At 36.2% G+C, this 19,993-nt stretch overlaps 1 protein-coding gene across 9 annotated transcripts in view; it reads right to left on the bottom strand.

The window, feature by feature from the left end:
- MLLT10 (MLLT10 histone lysine methyltransferase DOT1L cofactor) overlaps window positions 1-19,993 on the bottom strand; it is a 133,432-nt gene that overhangs the window by 79,588 nt on the left and 33,851 nt on the right. For all 9 annotated transcript variants that reach the window (XR_011005827.1, XM_068212660.1, XM_068212674.1 and 6 more), the window contains 2 exons: window positions 8,852-8,961; window positions 2,634-2,737 (listed from right to left, as the gene is read on the bottom strand). Coding sequence is in view for 8 of the 9 variants with exons in the window: in XM_068212660.1 (XP_068068761.1) it covers window positions 2,634-2,737; window positions 8,852-8,961 (214 nt within the window). In the remaining variant the exon portion in view is untranslated. The remainder of the gene's footprint in view (window positions 1-2,633; window positions 2,738-8,851; window positions 8,962-19,993) is intronic.

The raw sequence follows: 19,993 nt of genomic DNA, 5'->3' as shown, positions 1-19,993 counted from the left end.
CTGGGGCAGCTGCAAGCTCTCCTGAGCTCTGGGCACTGGGAGGGGACAGAGGCTGCAGTGGCTGTGGGGAGAACTCGCCACCACTGCGGGCTTCAGTCGCCCGCTGCCTTTCTTCTGCCGTGAGTGGAGCTCTGCTCACCGGGCCCTTACTGGCATCCCACCTCACCAAACAGGGGACCCTTCACAGCTGCTCAGGTGCTTCAGGGGACACCCCGGGACTCTCGAGCCCCATCCCTCCCCCAAGGCAGTCGCTCCCTGCCCAGTTCGGGAGGCCGGCTGCCACTGCCCGGCCGCCCGCCCATCTTCTCTGCCACTACGCCTCGTTTTTGCTACACTGTAGCCCCACAGCCCCTGCCTGGCCAGACACCCCTGCGGTTCCGGCGGCGGAGTTTCTGATACATCTCATCTACCACTCCGGGGTTGTGCTCGTCCCCGCCGTTCCAGCGTGCTGCTCCCGAGGTCCCGCTGGGCACCAGGATCGGTTGCCCGCCGGGGTTTGTAAAGCAAAGCCTCTCTTCCATCCCTTCCCGTGTCGGCCGAGCCGCCATTACCACGTGCTCCCCGAGCTCCCGCCGCAGCGCCCCCCGGCCAGGAGCCAGCAGCGCCCCTGCCGGCCGTGACCAGAACTGCACCGAAGGGGAAACGGTCCCAAGAGCGAGCAGCAGCTGCCCGCCGGGGCTTCCGGCTGCTCGTTGCTTCCTGGTTGTTGTTGCTGCCATTGTTTTCGTTCGTTTGTTATACACATGCCTACTAGTAAAGAACTGTTATTCCTTTTCCCATATCTCTGCCTGAAAGACCCTTAATTCCAAAGTTACAGTAATTCGGAGGGAGGGTGTCATACTCTCCATTCTAAGGGAGGCTCCTGCCTTCCTCGGCAGACACCTGTGTTTCAAACCAAGACATCATAATAATGCCATGTTACAGTCAAAATTATACACGGGAGTATTTAAATGAAAGAAGACTATAGAGAAGACTGGTTCATTTTCACAGATTTTTAAAAATGTGTTCTTGGAAAACCCAGAAATACTAAATACATGCACATCTACAGCTGATACCAGCTAAGAAAAAAAAAATTAAAGGATGTCTTTAGGCAAAGACATTGTTTCCAAGCTTCTCTTACAAAAAACATGCACTCAAGCTCATTTTTCATCAGACAATCATTCTGAAAATCCCAATTTGATACTCCTTGCCCTGGATTTCTGGTAGTCTTCAGACTTTTCTTCCATTTTTTTAAATATTACAGAAGCCTCTAATTATCTCCAGCCATACTACTCTCCAGCTAAATATCATTTTGTAGTATACACCATGTTTTTGAACCAAAATATTCCAAAAAGTGGCAAGATAACTGTTTTAATTTTCTACTTAAAGTCTCATGCTCTTCACAGCATTCACTGAAAACAGGGTTTTGGAATAAAGTAAAAAGATCAAAAGGACTCTTGTATGTACCCAAGTGCTTGAAAGGAAAGAGACCTTTTCATACAAGCACTTGGACGTACACATTTTTCCACATCTGTAAGTAATCCCTATACATGCTTTGAGGAACACAATCCATTTTCACCATTAAGAGAAACTTGACATTGATCACATCCAATGAAAAGTTAGATGCTCATAAGAATAAAACCTGCAAAGTAGTCAAGCAATTTAAAAAAATGAACAGTTGCCAAGATTATCAGCACCAAAACAATGGAATTAAACCCTTCAAGATCTCCACAAGACATACAAATTATCACCTGGGTACGCTAAAGAAAATACATTTCAGTGATTTAAGCTGATGTGCAAATACCATTTCCCTGACTAAACTGGTCAAGAAACAGCATACTGGGGCAGTCATAAAACAGACAGGTAAATCCACAGATTATGTAGCTAGACAGCCTATATAAATCGGCCCACTACTGTAAAATAATTCCAGCTGAAATTGAAAAAACTAGCAATGCCTGCAAATTTTGGAGTAGAACTCTTTTTGCTTCCTTTTACCTGTTGACATGTGGTTTAATCTAATTAACCAGCCTCTTTTAGAAGTCCATGAAGTGAAACAAGCATCTCCTGAATGCAAGGAAAACTAAATATCTTAAAGTGGAATGAATCAGATGGTGGAGGACACAGTTTTTTTTTTCTCCAGCAGTAACACATGAAATCTGAATAGTTCAAGATGATCTGTACCATTTAGATAAAACCACTGAATTGAGCTACTCCCAAATGTTTGGAAATCCATACTGGAAAGGCTGACTCTAAGACATTTTTACATACAGGTCAGTAATTTTCCCACTGATTTACCAAAAGTAAACATCAAAATCAGTTAGCAGGCAATGCTAACAAACAGTGTCTTCATATTCCCATATCCTATTAAACTTCCTCTAAGAAAAATAACCTAAGACCAAGAAAAAAAAAACCAAACTCCCCTATACTTATTCACAGGAGCACACACCATTTACTACCACCCAAGGGAGTATTATCAGACAGTTTTTGCACCTCATAACAAAATCTATGCTGCCACTGCCATATTGATAGTAAAACAAATCACTTTACAGTATTTCTTTACTCAAAAATGTACTAAAGAGGGAGCTTATTCATTACACTCTGTGTATTGATTCTTTCTGGAACATCAGAGATATTAAATAATAAAATGTACTTACCATGTTACGTGAAAAGCTTGTCGACATCCATGTTTATTACATGTCATACAAGCACCAGTGGCTGCTTTACTTTCTCTGCCTTGTTCATCACAAATATAGCATGTCTATCAAAGAGAAAATACTTAATTTGATAAGAAGTATACAAATAAATTCTGTGCTACAGGAGATCCTAGGCTGAGAACTACTGGATTTTGCAGCTAAGCTGGTGTAAGAACTTCTTTATGGAAGTCTAATCATGCTTGTTGTTAGCAAAAGGAGATCACCTGGTAGACTCTTGGGATTTGTGTAACACTTCACCAGTGTTAAGGCAGTACAAACACTAATTTGCTTACATTTCATACCATTGTCAACCAGCCAAAGGGTTAAACTGCCAAGGGTTAACAGCACTAACTTCCCAACTGTCCTTGCTTTCAAATTTGCCTTTATGTCTTTTTAAGTCTCAATCATTTTCATATTCATTTAACATAACCTGTATTTGTGGAATTCAGAAACATCAGACTGAGTGCCTAATGGTACAATATGCCATATGGTATATATACATCAACACAATTACATACAAAAACCCTGCAAACTTGAAATTTTATTTGTACATTTGGTGCAAAGAATTTTCAAAGTGTCATAGCATGTTTCAATATTCATATGATGCTCAGCTACTTTTAATTAAATTGGTGTTTAACACAACTCTGTTTGGATGACTATTTCAGTATGACTTGGACAGCCCCATAAACATCTCGTAAATTAATCAATCAAGAACCTTCTGTAAAAAAGCCTGAATGAGTATACCAAACACATTTCAACCTCCAAAACAAGCTAAAATGAAAATAACCTATTTAGTACCTGGAAATCTTTTCATAGCATTTCTGTCAATTTATTTATTTTACTGGGATGCCATGGCAATTTTTAATCTTTTCAAAAACATTCTTAGTAAAACAGAAGAAAGAAATTAGGCCAGAAAATCCAAATTCTTCCTCACTGTTCAATACTTTTTCTTTTTTTAACAAGTGGCTGATAAATAAGGACCCATACTGTATGGAAGCTCACTGCAATACTAGGCGTCACTACAATCTCTCACCAGCATTCCAGGGAGAAACATCAGGCAAAACTAAATCTCTTTTCACTTTTTCCTGTCCTAATTCCTGAGAGAGCACTTAGAGAGATTTTGTATCGTATCACATTCATGTGTAAAATTTAACAATTTAAGAAGAGATTCTTAATGAAAGTATCATCCAGCACTGAGGTGGATTAAGTGTTTGTTTTTATATGAGAGAACTTTACTGAATATTAAACATTAAGGACACTCCTACCTCTATAGAAACCCCACTATAAGATCTTTAATGAGAACAGAGAAACTTCTTTATGCCAAAAAATAAAATTGTCTCTATTTTAATTGACTAACAATTTTATCACAACCTCCTTTCAGTAGAATAATAAACATAAATAACATCAACCATGGGTAGCAGAAAACATGGAGGGGGGATGATGGACCAGGAGACCACTGAAATTTTAAGAAAAATTATATAATGCAAAACCAGTCTTAGACAGAAAAATCAGTGAAATTATGAGAACAGAACAGCTTGTTACAGAGCTTTTAGAACAACATTTAACAGGAGGTGTCAGCTAACTAAAGCATTTTTGTTAATATGCAAGACTTGAAGGTAGGACAGTTATTCTTGTACAGTTTCCATACCACTTTAAAAAGCTAATACATACTAAAATCATACCCTATAATCTAACATTTAAAAGATCAGAAAGCGGATAATCCTACTTAATTCTTTGCCTTGCTTCTTTTGTACATCAAGGTGGTGAACACTGATAACTCAGTTGTTTGACAGGGTCTGAGACTGGCTGCTTTTTAGCTTTCCATACCATGACCTGACACATTTAGATTTTAGGAATGAACAAGGTCATGATCCATCAACCTCATCTGAGTCACTATATTAAGTGTAAGTAACTTCAAAGTAAGATACCTCTATAAACAGAGTTCAATAAACCCCATAAAACTTCATCTCCAGTTACTTTCTGTTTTTTTCAGAGTTTTGTTTCAAGTTCTCTAAGTTTCTTCCTCACTGAAGCTCAGAAAGAAAAGCAATACAAGCATTCCACTTATTAGAGATGTAGACTCAATTTTTCAGTATTTACCCTACATGTAGGGTCTCTGTTTTGGGACTTCTTAGAGCAATTTACAGTAAAATGACCGAAAAATGACTACAAGCTACACTATTAACAAGTTTAAATGCAACATGGTGGACTGACTACTCACTTTAAGAAGCTCAAAGAATTTTCCTACAATAGTCAGGAGAAGCATTAAACCTGTTTCCTAGTATTCCATATGAAACAGGGACAAAGCAAGTTCCAACAGACAGTAAGTTCTCTACAGGTGAGCTTCTCACAGTTGTACCTTCTCTTAGACACACAATTCTAGAAGCCTGAAAACCTTTGTCTTTCTTTCACAAAGGAAGACTTGCATGTATTTGCAAATCCATACAAATGCTACACCTCTGAAACCTCTGAAATGTGGAAGTTTAAAACTGTGTCCTACCACCTACAGCTGTGCTCTTCTTCAAAGCTCTTAAGGGAAGAGAGTACTCTCCCAAATTCACTGGAAAAGCAGCAAAAGCTTTTGACTCAGCAAGGAAATTTTACTCAAAAACAGAATAAATGTCTTTCTTTAAAGGCAAAAATATATATTTTGCACTGCTATCTTTATGTTACTGTCAGTATTTTTCCTTCAAAGATTCAAAGTGTAAACCTTCTTTGCAAAAGTAAAGACAGAAGGGAAGATGAGACCAAAAAAAATTGTAAGGCAAAAAGCAATTTCAGAAATAGCTTACTCAACAGCTTTACTCAAGCTACCCAATGGCATTCTCTGATCACAAAATCAAACCTAGGAATTATACAGAAATTTCTCATTGTTGCACCAAGAACTGAAAGAGTTTGCCAGTTGCATTCACTACAAGGCAAATCAAGAAGCTCCAAATGCACTTATCTTTTAATCAGTTCTTAAAAGACATTCCTTAAAGCAGTAATTATATAAAATTATCGCATAATTTCAAATGAACCTGAAAGAGGCAAAAAAAATTGACATAAAATAAATATATGTTATCCATGCATAACCATCCAAGGAATAACAAACACCTATTTCTGAAAAGAAGAGCAACTAATAGTCCATTTCTTTTTTGGAAGCAACTGTGTAAGAAGAGCTTTCCTGATAGCTAACTCATTAATCAAATCATTCAGTGGATTCATTCTATAATGTGATGGTTTTTATCCATGAAGCACGCAAACTTCAGGGAAATAGCAGCCAAATATCTCTATACTGACAAACCCCATGCTTTGGTACCTACAGCATTTCTTCCTGCATTTAAGATTACTGTACTTGGTGATACTGCATATTTTGCAGTGTTTAGTAAAGAAACAAGTGCATAGAGAAAAAACCCAAACATTAAATTAAGTACTATGTCCTGGCAAAACTTCAAAAATATTTACTTCAAAGACTACAGTATAATTTCTCCCTATGATAATTTTCTTTGGCCTCTATCTTCCCCCAGTTCCATATGATAGTGTTCTATATGTATCCAGCTATACGCAGAGAATTATTTAGAATTTCACAGGAAATAACATCTTACTTAAAATCTCCTATTCCAACCTGAGCTGACAAATAGAATGAAATTATCACTAAGCCTCTCTAAAAAAAGAACCAACCTCAGTCATTTTTTCCTAATTACATGTTTACATTTGTTCTCAAGGTGCAACAAATGTTTCAAGAACTGTTTGTCATAGCCATTTCTCAAAAAAACAGCTTTTCTTTCCATTTTTACACAAATTAATAAAGTCAGAGTGAAATGCTTTACAAAATTTCTGATCTAAAAAAAATTATCATTTAAATAAACACAATTTATCTTGAATAGCAATAGGAGTAGAAGGTGAAATTATTGCAGGCTGCATGTAAAGGGAGCTAATAGTTTTCTTGCGTTTGGGGATATTGCTCAAGAATAGCCTACTTGGGAACCTATGGCAGTTTAACCACAGCAATACTAAACTCAGCACCAGCTACAGACTTAGCAAGAGTTGAGAGCTCCCTGTCAGCCAGTACTTCTCTAAATTCAGTACTGTTACAACTCGACTGCTGCTAGTGCTGCAGCTGGATTGGTTTCAGGTTTGCTGCAGCAACTGCAGCATAGCCAGTTCTTGGATTCCCCTGAAAGCCACAGCCACTATCTCCCTGATCCAAGAAGACCAAATAATGATAATGAAATGTGACTTTTGTAAAAAGAGAGAACAAAAATAATAATAATTTGTAGGCTAGGGGCATGACTCCAAACTTTGGCATTTCTGACACCAATCTCATTGTACTTCACAATAAACTAGTGAAAGTAGTTTTAGGCTGACTGCTAACATGGAAAATAAACCTCAATCAGAACACCTGCCCAGAGCACAGAGAGCTAAGAGCTGGAGAACACCAGGAACTCTCTCTACATGAACTGTATGGTAGTAGTAACTATCTAGTGAGAAAAAACCCACAGTAACTACAGAACAACAAAAATGGAAACTAGAAATTTAGTAGCAAACACAACTATATTGTCATATATTTAGAACAAAAACTGTTTGAAACTGAGAAAGAAGAAACTTTAGTTATGATGAAAAGGACTTAAAGACTAAAAACAGAGACAAACAATGGATTTTGTCAGCAAGTAATTATAAAAGACGCAGAACACATTTTTTGAAGTTACAAGGATTTACTCATCCAATATCCAATTATCATCAATGGAAATGGTGCAAGATAAAACTAAATCTAAAGCGTCCCATGACATTTTTGAAGGACATTAAGGGAGAACCACTACCAATTTTAAAAAAATTATGACTGATTACTACTCAAGGGAAAAGAGATGTTCTGTTTCCTCAGAGTCGAGGAGATAAAATAAACTCATCTGTTACAGCAAATTTTTACTATTTTGTGTCCAAGCAGAAACATTTGATTAGCTGTGTACTGAAACTTGGTGTTGTATGTTCTTGCCAATGTAGAGGGAAGCAAATGGAGAGATGCCAGTAGAGATGCTCAGGTAGTAATGAGAAAGCTTGAGAAAAACCTAGACTTTGACTCCTGGTTTTTCAGCTACACTGGTAAATAAGATAGACAAAACGTATTGACAACAACTGGAGAAAGTGGAACAGAAAAGGAAAAGACCAAAGAAAGAAAAAAGGAAAAAGGTTAGAAAAATGGAGGGGCAGCCCATAAATCAAAGATGGAAACTTGGAAAGGGGATGTGGGGCGCATGGGAAGTCACAGAGGCAATGTGAACAGGGATTGGTCTCCCTGTAGGAAGAACACTAGACGAGATGTATGCCTTTTTCTTCTTTCTCTTTTTTATAACACAGTCTATTCCTACTTTACTCCAGTGTCCACAAACTACCATAAAATAAAGTAAAAAAAAGAAACTAGAGGTTAAAAGAATAACACAAGAAAAATACGTAACACAACTAATCAGAAGTTCAGACAGTTTGCATCTGCAGAAGGGAACATACAAAGACCAGTGTAGTTAAGTGAGGAAAAAGTAACAGAAGTGAAATAAGAAAAGTGTAACTATCAATAAAGAACAGTAACAACCTACTGGTTTATTGCTCTACCTTTTTGGGCTTTTTTTATTTGAAGTCTCACCACACTTTATAAAACATTCCATCTCACTGACTATTACTTAGGAGCAATTCTCCTATAAGCAAATAATGCCACTAAAGTGAATGCTGTTTACAAAGGCAAAAGTCTGCAAGCATTTGCCTTAATATATCAACATACCTTTCTGTCCTAAAAAAATGTTTATATACATGTTTATTTTAATATCAACACTTAAAACACTCGGACTTTGTGGTAGTTAATAATAACATCTCATTTAAGCTGCAATAGTATTTTAACCTATGGAAAATATCTCAGATTCCTTTCAAAATAAACTGTTATTCAAAGATCACAGTATTTTTAATTAACGAACAGCCCCGAAGCTGTAAAAGATTAGTAAGATATGGCAGATAACCCTACAGCTTAATTCTTCAATAATATAGCTTTCTTAATTCTTCAATTTACCTTAAAGACATTTACCTTAAAAACTTACAGCATTACTGCAGACATTTAGGAATTTTATATAAAGTGCATTCTAAGAAGTACAGTTTTATATTACGAAATCTCAGAAGTTTTAAAATAAATACAATAGATATATAAAGACATATACCTTATTGTAACGATCATGAGGAACAGACTGCAACACGATGGGCTCCATTGTAGAAACATTTGCAAACTGCACCTCGGGAATGTACAGAGCACAAACCACATGAGCCCAACCTACAAAAAGTTATAATTGTATTTAATGTTTTCTAGAAGCTTCAAGGACATTTCAATGTAGTACAATTATAGCACAAAGAACCTTTTACAACACTTTTTTTTCCACAGACTATTTTAACTGTTTAGCATATTAAGGACATAAATTACACTTAAGTCACGTTTACATTTAATTTCTGTTATCCAAAGTTTAGATGATCAGTAATACATTTTTTAATGTAGTCAGAGATAACTTATATAAGTAATACTCCCTAAAATTCAAATGCTAATGATTTATACAAACAGTGACACACAAACAGAAAAACTACTATTTTTTTTAATTTCTTGGATTAATACTGCTGTGCTTGCCATAAATACAGTCACTACATAAAAGCTAGTCCAAGTCCTGCAAAAAGGAAGCAGCATCTGACCAAACTGGCATTCTTACAAGCATAGCATCATAGAAGAATTCTGTGTATAATTTCTATTTTGAAAATGTCATTCTGATTTGAATAGACTCCTGTTTGTTTCTGTAGAAAGAAAGTGCAACTCATATGTACATCTTCACATCCCCTCTATGAAATCTTTTGTTTTTCCATTTATAAAGTTGTGGCCAAGTCATTTTTTCACAGGAATACAAATACCTATACCCAGTCCTATTCTAATTCATTAACTTGGAATCATCAATAAATGGTTAGTTACTTACCAGACTGTGCTTCAACAACATTTTAAGAAAGACAACATTCTTAATTGTCTGACATTTGGCTGGATGGAGATGCAGGAAAACACCACAAGTGTTCTGACAACAAGTCAAAAACAAACCTACAAATTGGAAGCCTTTTTCCAACACAGAGGTCATGAGAGCTGGTGGTTTGTTTCAGTGAAGGACCGTATGCCATAACTGTAAATTTAGCAGAAGCTGCTACATAGCTAATTCAACATATTTCTGTACTGACATTAATAATATAATTATTAAAAGTATTATCATCTCATCTAAAAGTGAATTTGGTGCTGCTAACCACTTGGTGCAAATTCTGTTCTTCACCAAGAGGAAAACTGAAGTCTCTCATCACAAGACCCTCAGTGTACTTTAAAAATAATTCTGCTTTCCTCCTTCCCAGGCTTACTTGTATGCAAACATTAAGGACATACAATTACAGACTTAAATAATTAGATAATCTAGCAGATTATTACATTACGCAAGCAAAGTAAATTATCATTGTGCAAATGCATGCTGTAATCAAAATAAAAACAACAACAGCAATAATAATAAACCCCCCAAAAAAAACAGGAAAAAAATTAAACACAAAACCCACCATATACTGTTTCACTGCAGACTTTTCTGAGCTTTCATCTTGGGTTTTCTCTTTTCAACTACTCTACAGAATCTAATTCTTAATTAATCTAGTTCTAATTCTAATTAATCTAGTTCTTAATTTCTTCACTGAACTGTACTCTGACTCTCAGAGTGAGCTAAACACAAAGCCGTGCTTGCTCATAGTTGTGCTTGTTCAGTATTGTTGAGACTCTGGAATGGTATTTAGAATAAAAACCACACATGAACTACAGATACTTTTTTTAAAGCACAAATCTTCTCCAGTTTCTGCCAACAGATCTGGAGTCTCCCCTCTCCATTTACTAAATTGGTAGTTAAATTTCTATGAAAAACGAAAAGTGCATACACACACAACAGTTACAGTCAGCACCACATACATCCTTCTAGTATTTCAACTGCAACTAAATACAGTATCTCTGCTGCTCCGTAATTTTATTCACAGTCTTTACAATTATTCTGTACAGAAAAGGCATGAGACTAATAAAAGTGTAGGGTAAAAAAAGTATAAACTGCTGACTTGAGCTGCTTTTAAAACCTGTTCCAAGAGACCATTTTAAAATTATCATTAACAGACAAGACTGAGAAAAAAAACTATAAAAACCACAACCTTTTTTGTTCGCTTGTCTACTTGAAATATCTTAAGGGAAAGAGTGTTTATAAGGGCTTTTCTAAGAATTGCTAACTGCCTTAAGCCAGAATCATCTTACTATAGATAAATAATTGTTAATATGGTGTTAATGGTGAATATTTATCTTTAAATATTCTCTCAAAAAACTAACTCTAATAGAAATACCATTTATCTAATAAAGCCATTAAACCAATAAAAAAGTGATACTGAAATTTTGAAAAAAAAAATAAACCTTCTTCAATTGGCTACATATAATCAGATGGCAAAAGCTTCTACCCCATATGCAATTAAGCCTGTACTCTAGTTACACTTACATATAATGGAAAATTATTATGTAAATATACAAAATATACCAGAGACATTAGAGGAATAAAAATCACTTACTTAGTGAACTGAAATTTAGGTAGGTAAAGAATTTTTACTATAAGGAACCAGTTTCAGGAGTAACTTTAACTGAATAGTGTTCCACCACGATCCCAGAAAAAAAAAAAAAAAATCAAAACACTATAATATATTCCTATTTACAAATAGGACACACATCCAAGACAGCTGTGGCCAGTAAAAGGCTTTTAACTTTCATGAGACCAAACCCAGGATTTATATGAAACAAATGGAGCACCACGGCCCTAAAACACTTTTTGAACATAGGTTAGTAAGTGCCCATGGAATTGAGGACAAAGGACATTTTCCACTGGTTTCCACCTGGCACCTTCAGATGTCAGATAAGCTGGCCTTGTTGGAAAATCACAATGATATAAAATCACAATTTTATACAATTTTACAATCAGTAATTTAACCAGAGGGGTGGTTGCAGCACCCTTATGTTACCAGTCTCAAATGCCTACACCAAAAAAGAAACCTAACTGCAGCACCAGCATCCACTTGGATTCAAGACACCCTGTACACAAGTTCTTAAATATTCTTTTGTCCAAAGTTTAATGGGTAAAGAAATACAGACTTGTCAGAAGGCAACACCCAGCTGGACCTGGAAGTGTCAAGGACAGTACCCTTCAGGAAGAGTAAGGAAGACGCTTTTCCATAAGAAATGTGGTTAAGAAGCAGTTGTCTAAAGTTGCTGTGCAATCTCCACCTTCAGAGAACTCAAGGTCTGTAGACTCCTCCACAGAACTTTTATAGTTAAGGGAGGTCAAGAAGATTCCATTTTGCCATATAAGAACCAGAGAGTAGGAGGAAAACAGAAAAAACGCAAACAACCATTTTCCAAGACATCAAGAGACTAGCCACTATTACTAAAAAGCATAAGTATGGAAGTAAGGACACCTATAGCCAAAGTGGGAAAAATGTCCTTGGTCCTGCTGATGAGAGAACGAGCTACTAACCTTATGAACAGTTTTACTTGTTATGTTTTGTTCAACTGAGAGTGTTCCTGACTATACAACACAGAGCAAAAACACCTTCCCGATCTTCTGCTGACATCTCCTTCTCTTTCAGACAACTACTCAGGCTGAGCACGGCGCTCAGAGTGCCAGCAGAATAATGGACCTATTGCCACATTCGAAGTTGAATGCTTTTGTCTGCTGTTTCCTACTGGATGGTAACTGCCTTCTTTTTTGCAGGGATAATGAAACATTCTAAAGATACCCATCCAAACTGTACACAGAAGCCCATATGAGAAGCAAGCATTTAAAAGGAAGGATATGTGGTATTTAAAACTACCTTAAAATACATATTTTTCCATTTACTCCATCTAAGCCATAAAGTTTGCACTATAAACTTCCTAATAAAATCACTTACTATATTATTCTAGGGCAATTAAAATTTCATCAGCAACTATACACCTTTTCCTTCCTTCTCACCCAGGAATAAAAAAAAAAATCACTAAATCCAGTACTTTTAAGCTTTACCAATGTTTAAGTGTGAAAAATACCACTGTACACCCATGTTTTAGATTATAAAAACAAAAACCTCCAACAGCACTGTTCTACACATTCAAAAACATTCAAAACATTCTCCCTAGTTTCTGTTGCAACTGAAATTAATTTATCAGCTCTCCTCTTCAGCCAAACATTGCACAGAAATAACAGCAAGATATTCCTATTTTTTCTTAACTGTTTTTAGCCAGATTTAGCCAAATTTAGCCAGGAACCCATGTGATTTTTGAGATCACTTTTATTCCACATGAGTTCATTAAACTCATCTCTATAAACCATATAATTTACTCTTTAAATCAATTATAACCTTCCATTCACTTTAGTTGTGTATGGTTTGAACCCAGACAAATGGCCACAGACATACTACTTGCTTTTAAATTTTACTTATGAAACTTGCAGTAATTGCTAACAAACTTTTAATATCCCCACTGAATTCCTTATATCCAATTTACTTTTGGTTTCATCTCACTTTCAGGACAACTTTAACTGGAAGATAGGGCAGGACACATGTTCTTGCAAATAGAGATACTGGCAGGTTGCAAAATGTTCTTAAATTTTTTCCTTATACTCAGATTTCTTTTTATGTCTTTTATTTTTCAATCTTCGAGACAGTGGCCGTTTGACGTATGTGACTTCTCAATAATAGTATTTTTACCAGATGATATTACTTGCCTTGCTTACTTTAAAATTAACTTAATTTCTTGTTTTTAAACTAGAAGGCCTAAGAAACATATCATAAGGATTCAAATTAGCCATCAAGTTTGCTTGTTTCTGTGCACTCTTACTAGAATTGTTTTCTCTGAAACTTCTGAAAAAAACACCTCAGGCTGCGACAGGCTGACAGATTCAATGCCTCTTCTGCTTCCAAAAAACCCAATATTCTACAATAGTCAGTGACTCCATCCAGAAATTGTAAAATATAATTTTTAATTTTTACTTATTGGTGAGAGACAAAGTTTAAAATACTTACTTCAACCGCACTTTCAAGATCAGGAACGTTGAGAAATGCTGCTTACCTTTTAAAAAAAAACTAGCTTTCTAAGAAAACATCACAAATATAACTAAGACATTTTCCTTTGCAAAGATCTTAGAAAACAAATTCTACCAACTTTCAAACAACGCGAAAAACCACATAAAGCAATTCCAAGATCTGCTTTGATAACAACAATGAAACCAATTTTTTCCAATATCAAAAACTGGAAATTCATGCTGAAAACTCTTCAAAGTTTAAATACACCATATGAGACTTGCAGCATTTCACTTAAATTAATTTTTACTTTTATTTATCTCTTAGAAAGACACACTATTGAGTATTGCCACTTTTTTCATTCTAGTTCACGAAATGTTTAATTACCACCATAGAATCTATCCAAATATTACCAATCTTCACTGAGATTTTTATTTTTGGTGCCTTACTGATTTTTAACTCAGTGCAAACCTAGCAGTACACACTTAGTAGGTAGAATTTTAATTTACATTGTTCACTAACATTCAGAGTAACAAATCTCAGACTTCAGATCCCTGGCTGAAAATAAATAGTTGATCTGTTATCCCAATGTGACAGAGAAAAGTAATTCCTAGCAATTCCACCATCAGCAAACACAAGACTGTTGCCAGCAAAGAGCTCTATAATTAGAAGTAAACTCTACCAAAGCAAATTAACAAAGAAAACCCAGGAAGATAAATAGTACACAGTATGTTATCCATCAAACTAAATTTTTGCCTTTACAACTACTGCTTAATTGCCCAAAATTGATTCACAAGCGCCTTTCCCTTAAATAAACTTACAGTACTTTTAAATTGCCTTCCAGTGCAAGTTTTCAAGCCTTGCTTTCAACGTCTTTGACTTCATAATAAAGTAACAGCAACAAACATATAATCCATCCTACCATCCCCAACAAGAGATGTCCATGTCATGCTTAGGAACTAAGAGGCACAGAGCAGGGACTCCACTGCGACCCACAGTCAGTGCTGAAGCTGTGCAGCAGAGCACTAAGGCACTGTAGAGACCAGAATCGTGAAGCCACACTGAATTCCAGCCACAGGACCAGCCTGGTAGCACAAGAGTTCTGTGATATCATCACCATCCCCTAACCACGCATCAATGTCAGAGCAAAATTTGTTTATGCATTCCAAGTTCCTAAGGAGTCCATTATATTTCATTAAAAAGTCTTACCTTGTTTCTAACTACAGCTCACTCCCAAACCAAGAGAATGTATTTAGTATTCTAGCATGGAAAAATCTTTATTGAAATGTTAGTTTCTTATGAGGGTTGTTTTAACTTCTCAATTGAGGATATACCTCAATCCATTTCAGCTGCAGACTGTCATTGAAAAGCAGGATCTCACCTTACTGTTTGCTTTCAACTGTACATCCCTGTCCTCTCCTTGCAACATGAGTTTGCTTTGTAGCAGGGCAAATAATTTTTTTCTTTCATCTCATTACTAAATTTGCGGGAAACTTAATAGTTTACCTTTGAGCAAGATCAGTCAATGGTTTGAAGCAATCCACACTGAGGTCACATGGTTACCATATACAAAACCATCAGTGCAGAAACACCCAGTCAGGGGAAAACCACAATCCCCTCCTTTCAGCAGAGGTCAACAGCTGTCCTAGATTACATGAATGTGATTACATTACACCCTCCGTTTCCACAACTATCAGATCTGCTGACTGACCCAAAGGCTGAGCTCTATCCAACTCTGCTGGATTCACCTTTCAAACATTTACTTAAGACCATTACTGTTACTCTTTGCCAAAGGGAAAGATTAAGTACTATTTTAAACCTTTAGTTAAGTGTCTTCTCATTAAGACATTCCATATACTTTTAACCCTGATCTTCCTTTCCTGTAAAAACAAGAAAACTTGCAGATAAGAAATCTGTCAGCTGAAGTTACTGTCTTTTCCTTACTCTGTTAAAATAAAGATTTAGAGTTTGCTATAGTTAATACAGCATTATTAATATTATATTGTTGTTCCACTCTTTGATGAGGGGTAAAAAGAAGGTGCCACACTAACCACTACAGCTCTCACTGTTGTAGTTGGTACAACTACATCATTGGTATAGAATGGATAATTTGTTAAAAAGATAAAATAAATACTATTTGTCTATGAATAAAAAGGCTTCAACCTACAAAGACCTACTACTGAATTTCACAAAATACTCAATTTAGAAAAATATGCACCTCAAGTAAAGAATTGATTTGTTTTGAATCATCACTCTGCAGCACAACAAATAGTTTGTCTTTGAAACAGCTACAGATAAAATTCCATTGGTCCACTGACTAAGCTAATAGCTTTAATAATTTTATCTGGCATGCTATGGAATTACTGAGTTTCTTCCACCTCTCTCAAGAAATCCTTTCATACAACAAAAGGAAGAAATGTGTAAATAAGCACCTAGAACTCTAAAAAAATTTCTACATATAAACTGTGATTATCAGAAATATAAATCATAAATACACAATACTTTATATGGTAATACATTAATTTCTACTACTGCAGTATTTTAAAAATTTATTATCTTTCTTTCACTTTCCCAGTAAAATAAATACACACACACTGCTGCAAATGTGCTCCAAAAGGCCAGAACATTTGTAGGTAAGCACTTGCAAAATGCATACACCTCAGGGTATACATATAACATTATACCATCCACATTCTTAGACATTAACACCAAGAAAACTCATCAGAACAGTAAACCAGACAGTGAGATTCTAATAATAACAACAGCAACGGGAAAGCCTAGCATATAATGTTTTCATAGACTTGGGAGATCCTGTCGCTAACCCAGGGGGTGGGAAGAGGGTCTGGACCATGACATAAAACCACCACATTGTTAGCTGGCCTTTCCCCAAGCAGCTGCATGAGAGAAGTCTTGGTGAAAAGTCATACAAAGAATGCTGTTACACAGCATTCCTGAACATCATCCACTGGAATCAGATTTCAAAGTAACAACTTGTATAGCAAAATCAAACTTTTTAACCTTACAGCAAATTGTGGAAAAAGATTACTGCAAGAAAACGATTTAAATGCGAGATGCACTATATCAGATACAAGTTAACAATTTGCTTAAAAAACAGAATGCATACTCAGTACTATGAGAAGACAAAAACTGGGATTCAAAAAGCTATAATCAGTCCAAATGATCATGATTTTATTTCCTCCTTGCTGAGTGTCACAAAAATCCAAAGGAAATTACTGCAACAGTTAAGGAAATATTACTGAACTGAAAGACCCAAAACGGTCAAATGCCAACAGTTCTCAAGTATCTTCAAACAAACGCTCACTTGTTACTTCTCCGTTTTTCAAAAAATGTGCTTGTATTTTACCCAACTACTAATCCACTTACAATCCACCAAGCTAAAGGAAAATTAATGTTTCAATAGCTTTCTTACATGTAAGACAGCAAATCAATAAGCAACTCATATACGTATCAGGTTTTTTCATTTTAAATTTTTTTTTTATATTCAGTCGTGTTTAAAACCACAATGGTTGCCCTAAATGAACATGAATACCAAGTTTATCGAGGAATTCTGTCAACAAATATATTCAGAGAGAAAAGTTCTTTTTCAATTCAATCTTCCTTTTCAATTTTTATTATCAATAAGAAAAGAATAAATAATTTTTTTTAAACAGGTAATAGCCTAATGAGTTTATATAATTCCAGTCTCTGAACACTGAAAAAGTCTTAATGTTTATGTAAAAGCAAAGTCCACATGCAGGAAGGATTATTTTTTGTTTACAAAATTTAACCATAGCCCTAAGACAGTCATAGGTATTAGGCAGACAAAATATTAAAATTTATGCAAAGCTAATTCCTAAAATTTCTTACAAATACCCTGCTCATAACTGTGCAATGTCCTATTACTCTTAAAAATTAATTAAATCAAATGTGTAGCTAAATATAGTCAACTCTAAACAATCCTTAGGCTAGATAAACCCACTGACAGATAAGCTACACCGCAGATACTAGCCCAGACTCCACTCAGCTACATCTAAGATTATTGTTTCTAAGATCTGCATAAGTGCAGAAGCAGAACAGCCATTCTCTCACAGTGCAGAGACTGAACAAACACATGCAAACAGACCTTAGCTGCTCCTGCTCAAGGTCAGCTTAAGTCTCTGACAATGGAAAGCACAGGAGGGACACTGAAGCAGACTAGGACATATTCCACACAAATGCAGACTGAATTATCTCTTTGGGCTCACTTCAGGTTGTGATTACAGCACCAGTAGCCACCATCACCAAGCCAAGAACAGGCAGGCATCTGTGTACTCTCCAGTGTAACCAAAAAGGTTACAGGAAGAGATACTGGAAAGGTGTGCACAGAACAGCTGACCTTTGCCACCCCAGATTGCAAATAACAAGTGGCATCACATAAAACCATGAGGTAGCAGGTTCAAAAGAAACCCATGGACACATCGTACTGATCAACTGCAAAATGCCTTGCCTGCCACACATGGACACTAAACCTTACACAGAAGAGAACACTTCAATAGTGTGTGATGGACTCATCTTCCATTAAATACATAAATACCATGTCTGGAGCAAGCAGTCCCAAAGCATAAATGCTTGTAGGCTGGGAAACTGTTCTGAGAAGGCACACAAGACCCTTCTCAAGAATCTAGTTCATGATGACAAAAAGAGCAGGACAAATGTTGTTTGGCCTCCATGATATGCTCCTCTCCTATTACTATATCAGGCTGTCACTTTTTAGTTCTCTATAAAATCCATGACAGTACTGTTCCAATAATGCCATATCACTAAAAATTATAATTCTGTATTTGCCATAGATGACACTAGAGGACCCACATTAACCTCATAAGCACAACTAAGGCAGAGTCAAACTCCAAACAGATATATAAAATCTAAAAAGTGAATCTAAAAAAATGGTGATCTCTAAAAGGTCAGATAAGCAGCAACAGGCCAGTAAAAGGAGGGGGAGCAGGAGGAGGAATGCACACAAAAGAACCTTGTACTATGTGGGGGGGGGTGGGAGGGAGGGACAAAAAACTCACAAAACACCAACATAACCACACCATATGCTACCATAATATACAGTCAATTAATTATACTTGCAGTCAGTTAACAATACTTACAACACAAATTTGATTCCCAGACTACTGCCATACATGTAGTGCCCCAGAGTTCTTAAAGGCAAGATAACACCGTTATCAAGGTGTTAGGCTCAAGAAGAGCCCTAAGATTAGGCTGCCTTCAGTTACAGTTGTGCAACTGACTTAAGACAGCTCATGTACAGGTTGCTGCTATGAGAACACTCCTGGCCATTCTTTCTATCAGCATTAGCGTGGGCAGCTAGGTCAGGGAAGCTTTCATGTAGCTGAAAAGGAATGCAGGGCAGAAAAAAAGGAGTTTTAAAAGCTAGTACCATCACAGAGGATGAAACAATGTACAGCAAGGACCCTCACTGCAGTAACAGCATCTTACTGCAGGTTACGAAAATCATGGAACACTGCAGTAAAAGCTCAGTAGCACACTGATCTTCCAAACATAAAAGGAAATATGGTACCTTCAATGCCCAAAACACAGTCCTTCACCCAGAAGACTGTTAAAAAAAAAAACCCACAGGAGCAGGAGGCCATGTATGGGCTAAGCTAGCTGCGTATTCAAAACAAAAACCACACTGTTTTTTTATGGCTACAAAATTAAGTTATTCGTTGCCAGAAGGCAGAAAGAAGAAAAAACTTCTATCACTGACTTAAAATCAGCAATTTCTTCTCTTGTTCTGGAAACCTAAGACCATTTAATTATTTCTATACTTCTAGAAAGACTGCATAATTACAAGTTTATAAAGCTAGATCCTTTCAAGGTTTTACCAGAAATGTTTGTTTCCAAGTTTCTTCTCAAATATCTGCAACTTCTTATGACTCACTTGGCAACAAAAGGTGTAACAGCATTAAAAAAAATTAAGTATTAACCTACTGAAAATGCCATTTCAACTGGCAAGCCCATTATCTGATCTTCAACATTATTTCTTTAAGTCTAAAAATATTCTGGCACAATCTCTTGTTAGGAAACTCTATGAAAGGAAAGCTTCAGGTAAGAATGCAGATTTCTGAAATGCAACACCAGTCAAAGTATTTTCCAAGGTGAACATCCTTCTGTAAAGCTATTATTTAAAGAACATTTGGTCCACAAAGTAGATTTTGCTGTTTTCAACACATGGACAAGATCTG

This window comes from Anomalospiza imberbis, chromosome 1 (assembly GCF_031753505.1).
Source record: "Anomalospiza imberbis isolate Cuckoo-Finch-1a 21T00152 chromosome 1, ASM3175350v1, whole genome shotgun sequence".
Taxonomy (NCBI): domain Eukaryota; kingdom Metazoa; phylum Chordata; class Aves; order Passeriformes; family Viduidae; genus Anomalospiza; species Anomalospiza imberbis.
Note: the sequence above shows the minus strand (reverse complement) of the source record. Positions and strands in the feature narration are given on the sequence as shown.